Below are 24144 nucleotides of genomic sequence, written 5' to 3' on the forward strand. Positions count from 1 at the left end.
GGGCTTTTTAATTTTAACCCTTACGTTTCACCTCCAGATCTTTCCTCTGTTTTTGAATGCTGGTACTTAATGTGTGTTTCTTTGCCCTATCTTATCTGTAGCATCTTTCAGTAAACAGGTACCATTAATACCACTTTGTAAAACCCCTTAAAAGTACCCAGAACAATAAACTGAAATACTGCGACAGATACATGCTCTTCATCTGCAATGATAAAGTCATTCACTTAAAATTGGATTATTAATTAAATTTCTGTGAACTTAATAGTATGACTTCATTTCTACAAAGGAATGAAATGATTCTGTGTATTTTCCTTGGTTTATTAGCATTCATTTCAATTAACTGCTCCATTAAGTAATTCATAGAAGTGTAAAAAAATTTTATCAACTTTCATTAAAGAAAGTTTAGATACTTCTTGGTATGTGCTCTATACAAGGGGGTCCAACAAGGCAAAACAAACAAACAAAAAAGCATATTCCTTTAGCTCCGCATCTCCCGTATATAAACTAAATGAACTGAATTTTAAAGATTCCTATCTCAAATTAGTGTGTGGCATCATTTTACCCATGATTAGAGGAAAGGGGAAAGAGCAAGTTTAAAAAAACTACCTTTATTTTTTATTTCTTTTTCAGTTACAGACTTTTAAACAGGGATGTGTTTCATTATTCAGACATTCAGGCAACGTTGACTTCATTAGTGTTGACAGAAAAGAAGCATAAAAATGCAAAACGTTGTTGGCTTAACCTGAACATACCTGCATTACCTATTATTGACCAGTTTGTGTTGCCAAAAGATTTATTCCTTGGCATTAAAATGGAGCACTTAAAAATATTGCTAAAAAGCAAATGTCTACACACTGGTCTTTGCAGCAAATAAGGGTATTTATACTTTTAAAATATTTTAAGTCCATAATTGAATTAATATACACACCTTCTTATGTATAAGGAGTTCAGATCATATAAACACTGTACAGTCCAAAAACCCTACTGAGAATAAAACTAAATAGGCTTATAAGAAATACAGATATCGCATGTATTTACAAATATCATAGACACACAAATTTGGTCAAATACTGTAAAGAAAGAAGTGGTTTCACATTATAATGGCCAAAACATCCATCTACCTTGCTCAAAGCAAACAAAAATAACAACTTAGTATGTGACTCCTGTAGTTTAAAACATCATGACAGTATACAAATAGATAGGATGGAAACTGTTGACCAAATTATACAGCAAATGTTTTCTAGGTTGAGTGTAGATCTTTAAAATCAAGAACTTAAAAAGATCATTCATAGGTTTCAGAGCAACAATGATAAACAATGTCTAATTTGCGGTATTCAAATGGGTGCCTAATTTAAAACAATGCATTGAACTTTTAGCTAGTAAGAAAAATAAATTACAAAGTACAATTAAATCCCTGTAAATGCAATAATGAAGTCAAAAATGTAGATTTATTTACTTTAATTACACATTTTAAATGTTACCTTGAGACAAAAAAAAAATAAATAAGCGTGCCTGAAGGCACACACTTAAAGACAAAGAAGGGCTGCGTGGAAGGAGTAAGTAACAATTTTATAGTCAAAGGTGAATATGAGATTTGAACAGCAAAATTCTCATTCTAGTCAGTCTTTTTGTTTTAACGCTTCTTGAAAATTCTGGCTGGAAGAATGTGACAAAAGTACACCTGTGTCTTTATGGCTTAAAACAAAGGATACTTGAAAAGTGGAATGCGTTTCCTTTTTTACAGAACCATTACTTTGTTCATATGCAGGCACTTCAAAAGACTATGGAGGCAAAGCACCTGACCCATCCTCTCCAAAATAGTTTTCAATCATCAAAATTATGCTAAAAAGTAGGAAAATTCCAGAGAACCAGCAAAGTTGAATACAAGAAGACTAATGTGCACAGAGGGCAATAAAGTGACCCAGTTTTTATTGCTGGGGATCTTTTTTTTTTTATCAAAGAGCAAATAATTAATCAACAAATACCACTGCATGGCACATCCAAAGTGTCCTGCTTAAGGGAGACTGTAATCAGTCAGCAGTGGGTTTCAGTGGGATCTCCTTAGACTTCAACCTTCTACACTGCAATGAGTTTCACATTTATTTCTTCTCCTTAGTGTATTTTAAAAAAAGAAAATAAAAAAACTCCAACGTATCTCATTTCTCAAAGTATTCGTGTCTTGCTGTCGAACACACATTATCTGGAAGCATTAAGTTACATTAGACAAATATTTTGCATTCTTTAAAATAAGCACTTTTGCTACTTCGGCCAACACTGTACTTCACACAGTGGTGCAACAGAAGCAGAGCTTGTATTAACCACATTACGTGTGGTTCATTTGACCACTACCATCTGCCGAACCCATAGAGCTTTTTCCTCAGTACCTCTGGCAGTGACTGTACCATGATTTTACAGAAAGAATGTTAACAGGACTCATGAATAGCAGTACCATCAGTAATACTGATCAATTCAGGTGTCATGCCAAAAATGAACTTCTCAAGGAATAACCTCTTTCAAATACTTGGGCAACTCTGTTTTCTCTGTTGCATTATCCATTGGGGAGAAAACTCCTATTTGCGTATGCTCTTGCGTTAGTTATAAAAAACCAGATTAGGTATGTAACTGGCTGACATTTAAGATACTGTACTGCTTTCTACGACAGGAGGAGAGCTTCTGAAAAATGTTCTATAGAACTATTTTCATCAATACTACCTCATTGGTCCATTCCATTCACTGATGGGCAAAGCACTCATGTTTTGACAAAACTTTAAAGCTTCCATAAAAGTTAAATTAGAAAAAAAAAATGAATGTAAGACAACCACAAAATGAAGTATGAAAGTATAACATTTTTCTTTCTAAGAGTGAGTCCTTGAAAATATATGTGGTCACTACAGAGATGATTTTAATCACAAGACAGCAGATGAACACGTAAGTAACTCCCCACGATCTGTTTGTGTCCGGAGTCATTTGTGGCGCTGTATGGTTTTCCTTTTCCTTCGTTTGAAAAAACAGCAGCACCTGCAGATGGAGGGAACACCTATTTTATTATAAAAGTACGAAAATGTCACAAAGTAAAGCTGACTCCATCATATTAATTTAAATGGTCATAAAAAGCGACAAGCTAGTGCAAAATAAACAGTGAACGTGCCAATGAAGCATAAATATTAGTGAAACTATGGCAGAGTTATTAACTATTGTTTCATTCATGTGCCTTTTAGAAATAGCAAGACATTCTAAGCAACATTAAAAGGAGCCACTAAACTTTTACCAAGAGTAACTGAGAAGCTATGGGGTTCTGAATCCTAACTGGCCCACCATATTTTATTTTGGATACTCAATCTCTGGTTGTGGGCATTGCTTTTACAAAGTTCATCTTATGCATTCTCTCTGTTTCTTTCTGATTATTTATATAGGATTGTTGAAGCCACTGTTAGAAAAGCAATAATGATCCTAATATTGAAGATTTTATTTTCACTAAGAATTAATTTAGATTGCAAAAATACAGAGAAATCCCACATATACCCTTCAGCAAACATTTTCCATTTATTTACAAACTAGAAGAGAGAAAATACCTTAAATAGAATAAGAATGTCAAGATTGGTACTTTTTAATTCTTGAAGGATTAAAGAAGGTTTAAGCTCACCATAAGTTATTTTAATTTAGATAAAAATTATACTCAACATTTAAAATACCATAACCAAGGTGATTCAGTCTGTATTTAAAAACGGATTCAGTTTTGTAGTCTATGAAGGAAATATCATACTGACTTTGATTCCTAGGTAAAAAAAAATTTACAGATGATCTCTAAGAGAACTAGTTTTTCTCACAGTAAATTCTCCTCATCACAAGAAGATGAAACAGGTGCAACACATGTAAACCAAAGCTGAGGTTGGTGCGAACTGAAAGCTCATGAGAATAAGAATCACTGATAAGCAACCAACAAAATAATTCATATGTGTTTTTTTTCCTAAAAGTCTGAAATTCCTTCAAATAAAGGTCTGGCTTTTTCCCCCCTTCCAAACTTAACAGAAAGTCTATCAGAATATCAACATGACAGGCACCACATACAAAAGGGCTTCATTTGTTACCCACTGAACTCCTCTGTGTGTGTGTGTGTGCATGTGTTTAAAGCACATTTTGTAATAATAGCAAGGCATAATTATATATACATGGTGATTCCATCAACAAAATGCTGCCAATTCAAAGCCTGTACATAATGTGACCTTATAAAGATGTTCCTGTAATTCTTATCAGCCCATCTTCATAAAAGGATATTAACTCAACACTTTCAAGCTAAGCATAGTAGAGGCTATGTAGCTTCAAGTGTTCTACCTAGCAATAGGTGAGGGGAGATGAAATAATTGCTAAATATCTTTTATGTGTTTTAGTGAAATAAATGTAAATAGAAATCCACACTGTCCAGTTAAATTACAAAATCTCTCTACCCACATTACCTTTAGTCAAAAATGATTTGAGACCATTTACTGTTATTTATGCCATGATTATGAAACCACTGTGAGGCATTTAAAACAAAATTGCACAACTGAATTTTTTAAGTGCACTCAAACATTACATAATGACTAGAAAATGATATGTGAATCATTGAAAATTGTATGCATCTCCTGGTAAAGATTCAACTAGAAATATGTGCAGTTATCAATCTTTATGAATTTACTTTTACTGAAGTGACTACCAGAAAGAACAGAATAAATTACCCAATCAAGGGCCTTGAAAGGAGCTATCATTGTAAAAGAATCTAGGTACAACAGATTGTCCCTGCCCAAATTTATTTGTGACCATCAGCTACTTAATACCGTCTCAAATCTGTTATATAACTTCCTAAAATAAAAAGTAAAACAAAAAATTATTCAAGTAAAATTACTCTCTAAAAGATGAAAACCATTATTCCAAAAAGAACCTTTCAATTGAAGACTTAGAAAAGAGAAAGTGTCCATAGTGTAAAAAAGAAAACATTAAATATTGGTATTTAGAAAAAACAGATCAAATATTTAGGATATTAAACTGAAGAATATGGTCATATTTAAATGGATATTAATTAATATAAAGTATATTAATAATGTTCGCTGTTCCTAAATACGGTTGTCTTTTAAAATTCCAAAACACATTCTTTTAAGACTTATGTAATGAAAAAGTGTTTAAACATACACACACACACACACACACACACACACACTCACAAACACACCTTTTGGAATGGGGAATTTACTGTAGTACTTGCTTTAAGGAACAAGTTCAAGTCCCAGATTTTCCACACTTGTATTAGCAATTCACCTTGCTTGCTTTATTTTTCCAATACCATTAATCTGCTTTCAGTTCTGAGAGTTGAATTCTTCCCACTTCTTAGGTAGTAAACTTTTCTTCAATTACTGAACATAGAAAACTACTCCAAGAATTTCAGACTAAATAATATTTTCAAATAAACTGTAATTCTACAGGACTTGTACATTCAAAAGCAATCTAATGAACACATCAGTTTTTCAGAAATAAATCCCACTACATAGACTACACCCTTGAAGCAGATTTGCACGAATTAAGCTGGCATGCTATTAAACTGACTACCACCAGAGGGCAGCATTGCTTTATGCGACATGAATGCATCCAAACACAAGACATGCTCTCAAGGTGACATACTTCCAGAACTCAAGAAGAAAATTGGTATTTAACCTTGTGGCTGATTTTTTAAGTCATTATCCAAAACATATGATGTGTAATATTAGTGATTAAAAAGTTAGGTATCACATCAATTGTCTCCTGTCACTGAGCACTCAATCTAAAACAGTGCTGTTCTCATACAACCACTGTCACATGACTTTTATTTTCCTCTCAGTACTTAGCACCAATCTAAATTTATTTTACTTATTTACATATTATCTGCCTACACATAGAATGTAAGCTTCATAAGACTTTGCTTACAGCAACATTTCACAAGCAGGCACAAAGTTGTTACTCAATGTAATTGAATAAATAAACGTTTGGCCCCATAAATGCAACTAACTCCTACAGAAGAACCTAGTCACGTTTCTAAAGCATGTTCTAAAGCTGGAGTTCTTCCCACGGGCCACATACCCTAGTGAACTCTCTCAAAATGCAGATTTTAGTGCCTGTGGACGTTTTTCTGGGGGAAACCATGGTTTGCACCCTATTCTTAAAGGAGTCAGAATCTCCGAGAAGCACTGCTCACTAGTTGTGACTGTCAAGTGACCTCTTGCTTCTCCATTTCCAATGAGGCCTCGGCCCGGATGCTATGAGCTGAACACTGGAGATGCTGGGAGGACACCATGCGATCAATTCACATGAGTGCAAGCAAAGGAGTAAAGAGAGACAATGTAATTTTAACACTTGGTACAGTTAAAAGTGAATTAAAAAACGTTATTGGATATAATAGCAAAGATTCTAGGAATTAGCATATACAGAAGTTCTCACAGATGATGTGAGCAAGTTATTTTAATCAATAAGTTCAATTATCTAGTCTTAGAAAATTATTCACATCTTTAAATATATTTTTAAATGTATTTTCTGTCCTTGCTGCTCGGTGGCTACATTTTCTCATACACTAATTCATAACTCACTTGGGGTCTCTTCAGATTTAGAGTACTGACAATTCCTTGGGGAAACTGATTAATCTTACCACACATTTAAATCATGTTCTTGTCAGTGCTTCTCTTTTTCTCGACTATTTTTTCATTATTCCTCATGTGGTTCCAGTAAGCCAGGATGTTCTCCCAAGTTAGTTTCAGGCCTCTGACATAATCATTTGGTAGCTAGCCTAAAAGCTTTCAAGTCCCATCTCTATTTTCAAATCCTTTGGGAATAAATGGTAAGTCCTGCTTCTGGTGACCTCTAGGGTTGTTGCTTTAAATATTGTTGAGGTAAGGAAACAGGAAACTGTAACAAATCAAAGCCCTAAATTATACATAAAACATAGTAAGGTAAGGGCCAGGGTTTTGCTACTGACATGGCACCACCGTTTCCTCTTTATCGTTGCCTTTTTCCTCAGCTAGAATTTGGCTTGTTTTGCTGGAGCTATGTCATATACTTCCTTCTCACACATCTACCCAGAACCTGAAACATTTTTCTCTGTCTGGATCAGCAGCTCTTATCTGTCCCTTCTACAATGACTCACTGGCTCATCCTTCAGCTGAGCGACTGCTGGTAACCTGCCAGACCCTACCCACTTAGGACTCCAGAATCTAGCCTCTGCTCATCTGGGTTGAGGAGTATAAAGAAAATGCCTTTACAATATCTAATCTTTAATTTTTTGACGAACGATTTCTCCCCACAAAATTTAATTTCATATCACTGGATCTCTTAATTTTAAAAGTGAGGAACTGTTTAGTTAAGCAAGAAGAGTTTAAATTAGAGAGCAAGACCATCCACATAACTACTCTAACTAGGAACCTGCAGAACCATCCTCATCTTCAATTTCTTCCACTCTATCCACATGCAATTAGTCCCCTCCAGTCTGAAATGACTCAATATGTTTCCATCCTTTCATAACGGCTTAGATCAGAACTTTTTGCTTCCATCATTGCTAAGAGCCTTTTAATTGACTTCCCAGTCTAGGTCTCCCCTTCTTCAATCTGCCATCCAAACTTTCCCCATCATAACTATAGCCCTACCCTTTTCCTCTTAAATCTCAGCAATGGTTCTCCACTGTCTTTGTCACTAAATCAACACAGCTCTTAAAATTTGGTTCCACCTATTTCCACTCTCCTCTCAGTTTCATTTTTCATTAGGCTTCCTTTCCAGGCAGCCTAACTAGAGAGGGAGGGAGGGAAGAAGGGAGGGAGGTAGGGAGGGAGGGAGATTTCCTGCAATCTGATGAACCCCAGGAAGTGACATAAGCCTCAAAACTGTTGCCAAATTAATTTTCCTAGGGTTCAATCTGATTATACCATTTCTTGGCTTTAAACCCACAGCTTGCTTTCTTGTGCTGAGAAAGATAATGTCCAGTTTTGTTTTTTTACCTTGGTACTAAGGCCCTTCGCGACTGGACACTTGCCCTACCCCAGATCCCATTAATGTGCTCACACACTGGATGCCCAGGGGGTGACTCCTCAGACTTGCCCCACTTTTTCCTTGCTCCACATTGTTGCTCAACCTCTTGTGACTGCTTCCACCCAGCTCCTTGAACAAATCGTACCCCTCTGTGCCAACCAGTACACATGGATCTTTACCATGAAGACTTCTCTGATCTTCCCAGCTAGAAGGGACTGCTCCTGTCTCTGAACTCCAATAACATCCTCTGGCATTAACCCTATTAACACCTTGCATTAGGCCAATGAGTCTCAATCCTGCCTGCTCCTTAAAATCAGCTTAGAAGCTTTTTAAAAATAGTGGTAACCAGACCCCACCACAGACCAATTAAATCAGAAACTCTGACAGTGCAGCCTAAGTATTGGCATATTTTTAGAACTCCCCAGACAACTGTGACAGGAAGCCAGCGAAGAGAACCACTATGTAAAAGCCATCGGTATATTTACTATCTTCTCTAATAAAACAAAAGGGCCTTGACTTCTTAATTATAGTATTACCAAATACATGATAAATGTTCAGTTAATGTTAGAAAGGAGAAAAAAAAAGACACAAAGGAAAGAAAGATGATTTCATACCACTTAAAAAGTCGATAACTAAAATACAGGAAGTCTTGGTTTAATTCCTACAAGAAATGATGAGGGTGCTACCATTTGCATCACCTGCCTTGAAAAAAAAAAAAGCCCAGCTACAGTAAAAAAGTAAGGGAAAATCTCATTACTAATAAAGGAGCCATTTTATACTTGGGGGAAATAGAGTATTTTCCATCATTCAGAAACCATATATTCATCCATGAGGTACTATTCTAGGAAAGCCGAGACTCTAAATGTCTACTGTAAAATACATTCTAATTAATGGGATGGGGTCAGAGGGATCTCTGCCAATCACAGGTAAGAACAGAGGAAGCTGGAAACAAATTCTGAAAGAGAAGTCTAATCAGGTTCCTACTCCCTACAAAATGGAGGAAGAGAGAAGTAGGCATATGATGCAATTTAGAAAAAGAAATCATCCTCACATTTCTTAATTACATACTAAAAGGGTATGACAATGAAAATATAAACTAATAAGAATGTTAGAATAACCTTGATTAAAGGAAAGACAAAATGTTGTGTGTGTAAAGAGAATTTCTCACCAGTGAAGAGTTAGGGAAGTTCTGAGCATTTCTATAACCCATCTGAAGTGTTTTAATAAAACCATGGAGTGCTATCCTTTTTTAAAATAACTACTTTATGAAGATATAATTCTCATATCATAAAATTCACCCTTATAAAGTATACAAATCAATGGTTTTTAATGTATTCAGAGAGTTTTGCAGTCATAATCACCACTACCTAACTTCAAAACATTTTCATCACCCCATTAAAAAAAAACACCACACTGCCGATTAGCAGTCACTCCCACCCTCTTCTCCGCTGCCCTAGGTAATCTCTGTCTCCTTCCTATCTTTATACATTTGCCTAATCTGGACATTTCATATAAATGGAATTATATAATATGTGGCCTTTTGTGTCTACTTCTTTCACTTAGCATAATGTTTCCAAGTTTTTTTTTTTTATATTGTTAACTGATAGTCCATTGTATGGATATATACTACATTATTTAGTCAATTATTTGGTAGTAATTTATTGAGGCATACTGTTTTAAGCATTGGGGATCTAAAGATGAAAAAGGTCTTGTTTTCAAGAAATTCAAGAAGTTTCAAGTAGTAAGAAACGAATAAAGAGAATGACATATCAGTGGCAGAATGAGACCAACAGAATATAGGCTTCAGAATGGAAAACAGAGCTGGCAAAGATAGGCAGGGGTCAGCCTATAAAAGGTGTGAAGGGGCACCATGCCAAGCAATCTGGACTTGATGCTCCAAGCAATGGAGAACCTTTTCTTCAGGAATAGCTTTCCCACCACTGACTTCCTTTTTTCTCATCTTCCGACGCCTACATATAGAAACCCAAACCCATAAACGTACACACCCACACTCATCTCAACTAAATAAATTATGCCATTCTTCAAAGCCCTGTCCATAAAGGAATTATCTGATCATCCTGTCAGTAAGTAATCTTTCTCTTTACAAGCTTTAACAAGTCTACTTTTACCTTTTTCATAGTATTTATCACACACTGATATATACTAATACAGCTGCAGTCTTCCCTGCTGGTGTGTATTCTACTTAAGGGGAAGTGCAGTATATCAGGTATTTCTGAAACCCAAGCTGTGTAATTGTTAAATGAATAGACAAATATAATAGATTTGGTTGAAAGCAGGTCTCTAGGAGGATGTGAACAAAGAACAGTCAGTTTCAGTGAAAAGTTGTGGGTATGGACGTAAAACTATGGGATCCTGATGAAAGCAGTACAAGCCTGGAAAGAATACAGATGAGAAAGGCCATTGGCAGCTAGAAGTGGGGAAATAAATAAGGGTGATAATAGCTGTGGAATACCTGCCATATGCCAAACAAAATACCAGTGCTTTATCACATTTAACAGAATAGAAACAAGCTTGAGAAAGGTAACAAGAAAGTGGCAGAACTAGGATTCAACAACCTATATTTAATTGTAAAGGACACGTGCATTCTAATCTGCCACACTACCCCCAGACTTCTTTAACTGTTGCTTAGGATTGCACAGACAAGCATAAACTGTTATTTTTATATTTTGACATAAAATGCAGAAGGATGTAGCTGACTATATCCTGAAATCCACTAGACTAAGTCATACTGTCAGTAAATTCCATAGTCAAAACTGATGAAATTGGATACTTGATTACTGCTGTTTAAAAAGAAATATCCACAAGTCTCCTCATCTTGCAGCCAGCAAAGGAGCCTTATATTAGAAATTATGTAAGGTTCCTTTTGGATTATGTAGAATGTTCCAAAGTATATTAATCTAAGAAATTTTATGTATTCCAAAAATTGTCCTGAAACTGAGAGAAGCATTTTAAACAAGGCATTATAACTAAAGGCAAATGTCAGAAAATAGTTCAATTCAACATTATTTCAACTAATAGAAATATTGTTTTTTATAGTATCTGTAATTAGCGGGAACAATTTAGATGAAGATTTTTCATAACATTCTCTATCATTTATCATGAAAATTATCAGTGTAGCATACCATTTGTTTTCAATGGCAATACCAGGGGTGCCAAAAAAATGTATACAAGTGGGCACTTTGGTCAACGTTGCTCAAGCAATAGTTCGCCGTAATCCAAAGTGTCTCGATGCTGATGGTAACCACTCTGAGCACCTCTTGTAATTGCAGAAGTCAAACGTGACTTGTGTTCATCTTTTGTTATTGGCATATATTGACTTGCAATTTTCATAGTTTTCCTTTCTTAAAATGTGTATACATTTTTGTCATTTTTTGGCACCCCCAGTATAATTAGTAAATGAAATACTATTTTAGTGATACTACTGGGGTGAGGTTGGGCCTTTACTATGTATACATAACAATTACAAACAGGAAAAAATGAAAGCTTAACTCAAAACGCCTGTCTTTCTATTTAAAATAGCAAATAAAGCCTCTGTGTTATAAAACAAAAACACAAGCACAAGCAGGGTTGGTGTACCATCTACTCAATTAAAAAGTGCCCCCACATCTATGTCACTTGAAGCAAAAAGTTGCAGCAGGCAAAAGAGCTCCTCAAACAGTTATTTCTTGCTTTGCAGAGCTAATGTAAATGACATCAAATACTTTTGAACAACTTTTACAAATTGTAATTTCTATGTTGGAAAGTATGTTTTTTAAAAACACAACATGGTGCTAAATCTTAGAAATTACAGTCAACGGAGCTATTTCTGCCTGCCTACACTTCGGAACTCACCACATGTTCAACACTTTCTGGCAGCTATACACAAAAAAAAATACAAGGAAAAAAAAGAGAGAGAGAGAGATCATCAGAAACAGCCCACATTGAAATTGTCACATTGTTTTTCATGCTTAATGTTTTTCCAAGCAGCATTATAATTTACATTCACAAAAAAACTAATTTAAAACTAATAGTAATGCATGCAGCATACTATAAAATTAATACTTATTCTTATGCTTACAGAAAAAAAATGAGCATCAATATAGTATAGCAATTACTTCATGCATCAATACTCCTAAAATATGCTGTTGATTCCAGATAAGAATTTGAGCATAGTTCTTAAATAGTAATTTTTGTGTTATTAAAATATTTACTGAAATAGTAGTTTTAAACATAGTTATGAAAATATTAAACATATCATTTGCTTTGCATGCACTTAGTCCTTGAAAAAAATTCCTGAAATAATTGTGTATGACTATAAATCTCAACATGCATAGTGTAAGAACAACAAGTTACTAAAACGAGCAAAATGAATACATACTTAGTTTCATCCATCACTTCCACTTCTGTAGGGGCTGTGATGGGTGCATTTGAACGTCCTGCAGTAGGGTCATCTGTGTTTAACTCTCCATTTGTAGAACTTACAACCTACAAAAACAACAAAACCATATATACTTAAAGTAATAGGTTACACAATGATAAACATACTTAAGGTTAAAATAATTAATTAGAAAGTTAATATGAGGAACATAAAAATATTAATATGCATTTGTTCATAACTGAACACAGTAATAGGTCCGGCATTTTATTAAAGATCGAGGTCGTCCAATATTTGTTTTTCAACTTACTTCCTTTTCATCTTGAAATTTCTGTCTTCTGTCCCGTTCCCTCTGGTTTCTAAGGCTAATTCCTACACTTGTATCTTTATCAGTTCCCTCTTGTGTGCTCGCTCTTTCGGTAACTTATTTCATCATGCATTATGTCCCTTGCAAACGTCAATATTCCTCCTTTCAATGGAGCCTTCATTTCAATTTAATCATGCTCAGATCTCCTGCTCATTCACCGTTCAAGCCCCAAATCCAAGAGTCATTATGATTCCTCTCGACTTAAAACCCATTATCTAATCCATCAGCAGATTCTGTTCTATCCTCCCCAGAAACAAAACCCAAATCTAATCAGTTCTCCCCACCTCTATTACTACTAAGACTTCAGTCCAAGTCAGCATTATCAACTCTTCCGTGAATAAGAACAAAATCTATTAATTGGTCTTCAGCTTTTCCTTGTACTCCCTCCCTCATTAATGTATTGTCCACACCACAATCCAGGTACTGCTTTTAAGATGTAAATTAGATCGCATATAATTCCATGCTTAAAACTCTTGAAGTATCTGACTTCCCACTTCATTTAAAGATCAATACAGGGCGGCCAGATGGCTCAGTTGGTTAGAGCACGAGCTCTGAGCAAGGGGGTTGCTGGTTGATTCCCACATGGGCCGGTGGGCTACGCCCTTCACAACTACTGAAAGACAATGACTTGGAGCTGATGGGCCTTGGAGAAACACACTGTTCCCCAATATTCCCCAATAAAATTAAAAAAAAAATCTCTAAAGATCAATACACTTTACTCCAATATACAAAGTCCCACAAGATCGAAATCCTGCCTCCCTCTCTGATCTCATGCCACTTTCCCCCTTGCTCACTAGCCTCCATCTAATATGTCACGCTTATTCCCACTTTCAGGCCTTGGCATTACCTATTCTCATTGCCTGGAATTGTCTTCCTGCCTCCTGGCCATCTTCTTATCTTTCAGGTTCTCTAAGAAGTCTCTAAAACAGGCCTTTACTATTACACAATCTAAAACTTCCATGCAGACACTCTCTTTCATGTTATGCTCTAGTTTTAACTCTTTGTATAGCATTTATCCATGTTGATCTTTTCCTGATTAATTTTGTTTCTTGATACCCACGCTGACCTCCATTAAAATTAAGCTCCATGACAGTAAGTGTTGTTCCTTGATATCTCTCCTTATTATACCTGGCACAAAATAGGCACTCATATTTGTTGATATAAATGAATGCATGCATGAATGAAATCTTAAAACAAGATAAAAACCATAATGAAACTCTTAAATTCTCGTGGTCCTATGAAGTCACGTTACTGTTCCATTTCTTGCTTTCCACAAAACTTCTTGAAAATAAGTCTTACCATTTCCATTTTTTATAAAATTTTCCATTCATTTATTCCTTAACTCCTTTCAATATGTACTCCTTCCCTACATCAGAACTCTTAAGAGTTCTCTTGAAGGTTACCAATGATTCCTAGAAAATATATCCAGTGGTCTTGACTCAATTTTCATTTTCCTGTACATTTCTTATCACTTGGCAACAACTGATGACTTTAGATTAAGATGGGTCTTGATTCAAAACTTAATTCTACCACTTACCAGTTATGTGACCCTGGAAAACATACCCTATCTTGCTAAACCTCAGTATTCTCAACTATGAAATGGGAAACTATAGTATCTATTTAACAAGGTTGATGTGAGGATGGAATGAAATCAATGTATAAAGCAAGGGCTAGCATATAGTAAGAGCTCAATAAATGGTGGCCATCATTATCACTGTCAGTTTCACCTACAATCAGGACTTCAACTATCACCTCTATGTAAAGGACTCCCTGCGCCCAACCATTCAGTCACATATTCGGTTAGTTACACCAATTTTGCCACCTCAAATGCAGTACTTTCCAGGGCAGCCAGATGGCTCAGTTGGTTAGAGAGCAAGCTCTCAACAGCAAGGTTGCCGGTTCAATTCCCGCTTGGGATGGTGGGCTGCGCCCCCTGCAACTAAAGATTGAAAAGGGCGACAGGACTTGGAGCTGAGCTGCGTCTTCCACAACTAGACTGAAGGGCAATGACTTGGAGCTGATGGGCCCTCAAGAAACACACTGTTCCCCAATATTACCCAATTAAAAAAAAAGTTTAGAAAAAATTAATAATAAAACTTCAGTATTTCTAAAACCAAATTTATCATACTCTCTCTTAAATTTGTTACTCTTTCTATAGTTCCAATTTCTATTAAAGCCCTACCATCTTCCCATACCTCCAGGCTCAAAATCTAAGAATCACCTTTGATGTTTCCCCTGCCTAATCTCTTTAGGAGAGAAAAGAAAAAAGTTAAATCAAAGACCTGGGCACCAGAGTTGACAGCTGGCTACTAGACTTAAGAGTACTATTTATAGAGCCCTGTGTTTCTAAAACTCAATTCAAGAGTTCTTCCTGAGATGCTACAACATGCCACGCACTATTCTAGAAACCTGGAATACCATAGTAAACAAGACAAACAAACACCCGTGCCCTTGTGGACCTCATTTTCTAGTGTAAGGAAATAGGCCCCTCTTCCCTCCCACCACCCAACTTTAAGGAAAGTGACTTGAAATCAACTAATGTATATGGATTAATTTAGGAATTATGGAAGTTCAGTTTCCTACATCTTATGTGGAACAAGCACTCAGAAATGAACACTGCATTTGTGCCTACAGCTGAAAACACACTAAACTTCTTTGAGCTTTAAAGACCGCCCAAGAAGAGGAAAACTCCTGTCTCTGCTTCTGGGGCACCTGTCATTCTAATGAGTTATGTGTTGATTTTTTTCTCTTTATTTTCTCTTCTTCCTGAAAACATTTAAAATAACTTTTGTTCTAATTCTCAAGCATAACTTGGTTCTTTATTCTTAATTTTTAAAGTGTCAGAACCCCTACACTGAATTGGAAAGGAGCTTGAAAGCAAGATTCTTACCTTACACTTTCGTATTCTCCCCTACTTTTCACTAGCAGAGTTCCTTGCATGTAATAAATCATCAAAGCAATTCACTGAACAATTTCCATTGCTCTCCACTCAAAATAATATTCAACAATTTTCTTTTCCTCCTTTTTGTTCAATGGCTGTAGATAGCTGGAGGGACCCCATCTTGAGTCACAAGCAGCTCATCTAATGTGTCTTCCCTTAACTTTAAACAGCATAATTGAAAACTTAAAACCCAGGTATTCTAAATTTCCAGCAACAGCAGCTATATATGCATTGGAATTATAAAATCTGATATACTTCTGTTCATACAAAATGATACCAGACTTTACTAAACTTTATTTTACTGAAATGTTTCAAATCCCAGTAATCCCATTCTACCTAGTTGACTAGAACCAGACCAGAAGGAAATAACATCTTCCTTGAGATAATTTTTCCTGGGCTTCCCAGATTCCCTAACCTTTTGAGTCAAGACCAATATCCCAGGGTCAGAACAGAATCAATGTGGTAACAAACAGAGTTCTGTAAAATTGGCCTACTTAACATTGATGGCTTGAGAGTGAATCAAGGCATTAAAATTGTTTTCACTTAAGAAAATTAATGGTCTTTTTGCAAAGGGATTTTACAAAGAAGAAAGGACGACAATAAAAATAATGTGTCATTATATTCCTGGAAACCCAAACCACTCAGTCAATCAAATAAATATATACAAATTATTTTTATAAGCCAAATTCTAAAGAAAGATTCCATTTAGATGACATTTCTAGAATTATAACTCAAACTAGAACATAAAAGTCTCTAAAATAATAGTGTTCATCAGGCTGATTTCCTTAATGAAGGATTGTATAAAAATGACGATGCTTTGAGGTTTTCAAACATAGTAATAATAATAATAATTATTATTATTTATTATTATTATTATTTCAAAAAGTAATTCAGGTGTCTTAAACAGTTTTTTTGTTCTTGTTCTTATATAATTTTTCTCTTATATTCCCACTCTGATAAGAAACTAAAATAGAAAACAAATTCTCATTCTAAGAGGTTTTTTTCTAAAAAAAAAAAAAAGACCAGGCGACTGGTTTTACTATCAGTATATCAGAGTTTAAGGGGGGGAGGAGGAGAAAGACAGCCTGCCACTAAGTGTGAGAGATAAGTGACAGTTCACTTATGGCTGCCTGCCTCACCTAATTCCAAAAGAAGGCATTCTCATACGTTTTTTAGTACAAAGATCATATGGTATTTTGTAGTCAATGATTTTAAAAGGCCAACTGATATACTTTTCCAAATATAATAAATTCATACTAATTAGTTATACTATAATCTTCCTAATTTATATTTGAGTCCTTTTAAGCATGTTACCAAGTGCTCAATATCTTATTTAACCAGATCTCTACCTATCTAAAAACTATATTATAAATATTAAAACGTTATATATTTTACTTACACACTCAGTTTTTTTTCTAAAAGCCATCTGATAAGAAACTACACTAATAAATGAGATATAATTAAAAGAGTAATTTCCAAAGAGTTTACAAGACCTGTGCTAGGGTTCACCTGTACTGCATGAAACCAATTTCCTTACATAGTCTAAAATCTATAGCGAAAGCTATAATTGACATTCCAACTGATGACAGAACGCATAGTGACATTCTCACTGACTTCCGACAAAGATAAAGCAAAACAGATTCTCCATCTAATTTGCACTTAACAGAAGTATTAAGCAGAGCACTATATTCTTTGAGTAATCCAGTTTTTCAAGATGTTACTGTTAATGTGTAAAAGAATATCAAAATAAATTTGGAATGCTGAGGTACCCCAATGATGACAAGGAATTTCCTAAATTATGTAATAAAACCATGTAACTACAGTAGTCTCCCCTTGCCCACGGTTTTGCTTTCTGTGGTTTCAGTTGCCCATGGCCAACCGCAGTCCGAAAATATTAAATGGAAAATTCCAGAAATAAACAATTCATAAGTTTTAAATTGTTCATTGCCCTGAGGAGCGTGATAAAATCTCTCTCCCTCCCGCACAGTCTACTCAGGACGTGAACCATCCCTGCGTTCAGCGTATCCACGCTAAATATACTGTCTACCTGTTAGTCACTTAGCAGTTGTCTTGATTATAGAAATACTTGTGTTCAAGTAACACTTATCGTACTTAATGGCCCGAAAGCGTCATAGTAGTGATGCTGGCAATTCAGACGTGCCAAAGAGAAGCTGCAAAGTGCTTCCTGTAAGTGAAAAGGTGAGCACCTTACGATATTTTGAGAGACTACATTCACAGCACTTTTACTACAGTATAACTGTTCTATTTTATTATTAGTTTTAATCTTACTGTACTTAATTTATAAATAACACTTTATCACAGATGTGTATATATAGGAAAGACATAGCATATATAGGGTTTGGTCCTATCTGTGGTTTCAGGCATCTCCTGGGGGTCTTGGATTGTCTCCCTGTAGAGAAGGGGGGACTATTCCACTCTTCTTCCACAACCTCTATTTTGCAAATTTCAGCACCACAGAAAACTACGAATACAAACATATTTGTACTAATAATCACTCATTTTTTTTCCTTTTTAGTATCTTTTCAAAGATTTAATAGAGAAGATTGAAATGTTTATTTGAAATGTTTTAGAAAGGCTAGTATTAACAATTAGCATAAGAAAGAATTGATTGAGATATGGCATCTGTTATTACTCCTGACTTTTAACTATATGTGTTTTTCTTACCATTTCAAGATACATTTGCATAATTCCTTTTCTGTTATCACCACCTGTATTTGTGTTTCTGAAGTAGTATTAACTACAATATCAAACTGCTCATTAATTTTATTCATTTATTTTCATCAACAGTGCCTGGCTGCCTAACACCTTGGTGCCATTTGTAATTCTACCCTTTTTCCCCCAGGGACTCAGGGTCACATTATTCCTTAAACGCAAACCAAATGCTGTACAACGAGAGATTACCAATCGAGAGATCCACCACATCACAGTGGTGCCACCATTCAGTAGTGTCCTTATTATTTGACTTCTTCCCTCTGCTTGCAATTATCTCTCAACTTTATAGGGTCAGGTTTTCAGTTAGCATTGAGCTCAATGGAGTTGTGCTACCGTAAAAGACACAGCTACAGTGGAATGAGAGATTAGCACTATCTGCTGTGAGTGGTACATTTTAAAACCTAATTTTGGAGATCCTGATTTGCCAGGTAGAAACATGTCAAAAAGGAGTAACTGTGCTGACTAAATTCTACCTTCTAATTACCTTTCATCACTTTTTCTCTTCATCGCCACTACCGATCGTTTTCCTCGGCTATAGATTTTCAATAGCTGTGCCCTGTCTTCCACTCGCCTCCCTTCTAGCTAGTCTCTGGCAACAGTGACCTTTAGAAAACACTAATGTAATTAACTTAGTGCCCTACCTAATTCTCCTTACGGCTACTCTATATCCTCAGAATAAAGTCCAAATTTAATAACAAGACCTGTTAAGTCCTTCATGATTTGCCTAGTGCCTCCCTTTCAGTCTCCTTTCTCAAAACACACCAGCTTGACTGAATTTTATTCAATTCCTCAGTATGTCTCTCTTTCCTCCCTATGTTTTTTCCACTTGTCACACTGCTTGTTTATTAGCCTTTCCCATTGACTTAAAGCTCCTTGGGGACAGGCACCATATATGTTATTCTTCCTTTTATTCACGCACATAGCACAGTGCCTAGCACCTTGGAGACATTTATATATTTCATATATTTGCCAAATAATAAATAGCAAGAAACTTAAAGTAGCAGGTCTAAGTTTCTCGGCCATATTTATTACCAGTGATTCTAAGAGGAGTAGAGGGACACACGTGATTCCCCTAAGAGCTTTTCCAAAATACATACAAGCCAATAACAGATTCAAAATAAAATCTATAGATCTGTGAGTATTATTCTTAGACTCTTCAATGGGAAAAGTTTACCAATCGTATAGCCGTATCATTCTGTTTAGTGAATTAACACTATTTCACTAAAGAGAGAATATCTGACAATGCTTTCTTTTGGCTGTACCATTACACTTTACTTCCCAGAGATGGATAAAAATACTAGTCAAGTTTCTTAGTTTGCAAAAGCAATAGATTATTCTATTATTTAGCAGTGCCTAAGCCTCTATGCTAAATACTTTTTTTAAAAAATAATTTCTCACAATAAAACCCTGAGGCAAAGTATTATTAATACTTCCATTTTCCTGATGAATAACCTAAGGCACAGAATTTGAGTTCAACTCGGACTTCAGAGCTGGTGCTCTTAACCACAATGAAATCAACCTGGTCACCTACTCGTGTACGTCTGACCTGTAATACATTTAGTAATTCTGGAGAGCCAAGGAGTTCAAATTTAGACTGCATGATTCAGTTCCTGTCAAAAGCACACTTGAAATAATGAATACCTGCGGATCTTTCTCTTAGGTCAAAACGGTAAGAGGTTTCATCTTGCATGTCAACTGGAACCACCTCAGTGCTACCACTTTTGAGAGCTATTCTCCGCTCCATTAAAGAGTGCAGTGACAGTACGAACTTCTAGTTAGAAAATAAATAAGTCATAGAGACGTACTGTACAGCATAGTAACTATGTCAGTAACACTGCAGTACATGTCTGAAAGTTGCTTAGTGAATACATCTTAAAAGTTCTCACCACAAGAAAAACAACTGTAACTTTGGTATGGTGACAGACGGCAACTTGAACTATTGTGATCATCTCACAGTACATACAAATATTGAATCATTATGTTCTACATGTGAAACTAATACCATGTTATGTCAATTATTCCTCAATTTAGAAAAGAGTGTAATAATAGATAAGGGATAAATGCCATAGGCCCAAATTGGCTCATTTTTAGGTTACTGCTGATGCTGCTTCTGAATATCCTGAATCTGTATGACCAGATAGCTGTCTACTTATTATGGAAGTGTCTTTCCTGAGAAACTATATGATAATATGTCTTTAGGATTTATTAAGGATAATTTTTTTAACTGTCATATAGTTATTGCATCTCCTGCAAAGCCAACACTTGAATTTTTGTCCAACAGGTGGTTTGATGAACCGCAAGGCAAAGAACCTCAAGGTAAATTGTTCTCATACTTTTGTACTAGTGAAAAGGTTTCTATTCTCTTGATCTCTTCCCTTTATCAAATGATGAGAATGACAGAACACACTGTTTCCCTTTCTTCGTTCAGAATCAAATACAGTATCAATTATTATAATAATCACATTAGCTTAGATTTTAGGTACTTTTATTTCCCTTTATTATTAGTTTTAAATTATGGTTTTATTAACCCAATTATACAAGTACCATAATGTTTCAAATTTTGAAAGTGGGTAAGATATCAATTATAAATGAATCCATTATTTTGGGGTGGGGCAAGATTCAGGCATGATCTTATTTAGGCTACTAGTAAATTTTTCATGATCATCAAGCTTGTTTAATGTCCATCATAATGTCCAACAGGTGAACGCTGTAAACTATATTTAGGAAGTAGTAAAAATAGTGTGCCATTTTTTGTTTCACCTATGTATTACTAGATTCTAGTTAGTAAAACTGGTCAACTATTGACTACTAGAATGAAGCCAGATGTAATTTGTACAGGCAGAAAAGTTTTAAAGAGATGACGAGAAGTGAGCCTAGTTAAAGTATCTCTTTGAAAACATGTGAAGAAAAAGAATCATAGAGTACTGGAGTGATGAGCCAATAATCAAACTCATTCACCCTTTGACAGTCCAGAAAGATCCCATGAGCCACCTCTGGGAATCCCACAAAGTAAGAAACAGCTAAGTTTTTGTGGTAACAGTACAGAAATGGTACGAAAGCTTTCTAATACTGCCTTAATTGCTGCAGATTTCCCTGAACAGTGAGCAAGAAACTTGCTATAACATACAACACTTAGAAACGTAAACGCATACAGATACATACACAATCCAGCTTGTGTTATGTAAATTAAATATAACTTGCTCAATTAACTTTTCCAATGACATAAATCGGGATCATAAAAAATTTTACAATTCAGGGACCCTTGCCTCTGAGTCCCTCACTCTAGAGTTTTGTAGAACTAGTCAAATACTTCTATTACACGTAATTGAAAGTTCCACAGGCTACAAAGTTCTATAAAAATACCTGGTAATATAATTTAAATTACCTCTAAAATTTAATGGTGAGAAAACATGAGAACTTATAAAATTTAATCAAGAGCTGATGTTTAAAATTCAAATTAAGAAAGGATAAAATCCAGAGAATAGATTCAGTAAATTTAATATATATACATATATGTGTATTTATATATGTATACACGAACACACACACACAGAAAAATGTAAATTTGGTAAAACATAGTGGAAAATTGTCCAAGTGGAAATATGTGGATTACAAAAAAAATCAAAAAGTTTTACCAGTGCTAAATTGAAATGGATTGAAATTACATTTATTATCTCAATTACTTTAAACCAGCATTTAGATTATCAATATTTAAAAGAAATAAGAGACTCAGGAATCTTTCCCTATTTCTACAATAAACATAACAGATTACAATTTAGGGGGCCTGAGAGGACAAAACATAGCAGCTATCTCTAACTGTATGGAAAAGGGAAAAAAAACAACACATCAAAAAAAAATAAGGGATTGTTTTAAATTCAAATATCAAAAAAAATTGAAGGGAATATTTAATAAATACTTGTTCTTGAAATTATTTTCTCCACCTGGTATTTTCTACAAGCACAAACAAAATATACCATTATAAAAATAGGGGTCATGCTTATTTGACCGATTAATCAGAAAAGTACATTCTGAATATTCAGGATGAAAAAGTTAGATATCTACTTAACTGACTTAAGTTTGAAGGATGCAAAATCAATGAAAGGGAAAAGATATAAAAATGTTCTATTATTTAAAGCATTAAAAAAGATTGAGCTTATTATTGGAAAATCAAGTTTCACACATATTTCAAGCAATACAGTTTGTTTTCCTAATCTGTTGTACGACTTACTTACATATTGTGGCATATACTTGCAAAAATGAACAAAGGCAAAAATCTCAGGATCCCTACTGGTCTTTCTAGATCATGTTAATTTTGCTTTTTTGGTTAAATACAAAGGAATAGAATTATGGAGAGTTCAGCAACAAGTTTTTCATTAGGATATGAAATCATGCCATGAGCTCCAAAAAAAGGGTTAGTTGTATAAATTTGGGAAATAATCACTCATGCAAAAATCAGAAAATACCTGTACCGAGCCACCATGTCTGTCTGCTGCAAGGTGAGCTCTCAAATGGTGGGGATTTGCCTGCTGGGAGTCCCAAGCTGCCCTGTGGTCTGCCGACTGCCATTTATTTAATGCATGTGGCATGCATGGAAGAAGAAAAACCCAATATGTTAAACATCTCATCCTTATAATATAGAAAACAAATGTATAAAAGGAAATTTAAAATACCCTTACTATTCTGAATTATAGATGCAATAATTTTTGTATACTGAATGTGGAGTTTTTAGTTAAATTGTTACAAGTATGTAATCATCCATACCATAAAAACAAAATATAAACACAGAATTTTAGAAGTGAAAGGACTTTAGATATCACAAATTCCACCCTGGAACTTTATCAATGAAATTAAGGAAAAACTAGGGATGTAAAAATGACATGCCCAAGAAAACACTCCAAATAAATCATGAGTGAACTAAAAAGCCATCCACTACCTATATTTTCTTACAGTAGAGGTCCCCATTGGTTTTCTAATGAGGAACAACTTCTAGCAAGGTTAAAAAAAAACGAAAAAAAAAACAGGTACTTAACTAGCTGTACATAGTATCCTAGAAAACTTTTCTCTCTTGGTTAGTACCGTTTCTAATTGTGAGGCTAATAGAAAATAGTCAAGTTCTTTAAAAAGTGAGAAGTGTTATATAAAATATTATGAGGCTATCACAATTTTTTTAAAGTAACAATTCTACAAGTATGAATCTTTGCTTCCCTGATCTCTTTTTATCTAGTTCAAATTAAGGAACCCATTTCCCTGGAATAGGCTGATAATTCTTGATGCGTTCAGATAACTTGACAAATTTGCATGGCAATAACCACACACTAATAATCTACTAGCAGAATTAAAAGTAGTTGCTTGCTTAATTGGGGTCAATTTCTATGTGTCAGGTAAACGTGGTCAGCACTAATAAAAAGAAGGGGAAGGAATATAGTATTTAAGTTTCTATGATATGTTCGGTTCTGCATTAACTGCTTTATATGTTATCTCATTGTGAGATATATAGTATGATCTTCATTTTACTGATGAAGACACTGAGATTTTAAACACTTGGGTAAGATCACAGAGGTAGCAAGGAGTATAGCAGAGGTTCAAACTCAGAGCCTGCTGCTCCTCCAGTAACACTCCTTAACTTCTTAGCACAAATACATATGTTCTAAAGTCGTTAGTCCTCTTTCATTCTAGGATAACAGGCCAACATTTGGGGGTCACGGACCT

General features: G+C 35.0%; 1 protein-coding gene across 10 annotated transcripts in view; it reads right to left on the reverse strand.

The window, feature by feature from the left end:
- Nucleotides 1-310: 310 nt before the first annotated feature.
- The window catches only part of CSNK1G3 (casein kinase 1 gamma 3), a 103016-nt gene continuing 79182 nt past the window's right edge, over nt 311-24144 (reverse strand). For 2 of the 10 annotated variants that reach the window (XM_081053644.1, XM_081053646.1), the window contains exons 11-14: nt 22899-22994; nt 12398-12504; nt 11872-11895; nt 589-3018 (exon numbers count right to left, since the gene is read on the reverse strand). In XM_081053644.1, coding sequence (XP_080909770.1) covers nt 2964-3018; nt 11872-11895; nt 12398-12504; nt 22899-22994 — 282 coding nt within the window. In that variant the 3' untranslated portion in view covers nt 589-2963. Of the gene's footprint in view, nt 3019-11871; nt 11896-12397; nt 12505-22898; nt 22995-24144 lie in introns of all 10 variants that reach the window. The other 8 variants (XM_081053648.1, XM_081053647.1, XM_081053652.1 and 5 more) reach the window with 5 other exon arrangements.

Source organism: Rhinolophus hipposideros (genome assembly GCF_964194185.1).
Source record: "Rhinolophus hipposideros genome assembly, chromosome: 7".
NCBI classification, from domain to species: Eukaryota; Metazoa; Chordata; class Mammalia; order Chiroptera; family Rhinolophidae; genus Rhinolophus; species Rhinolophus hipposideros.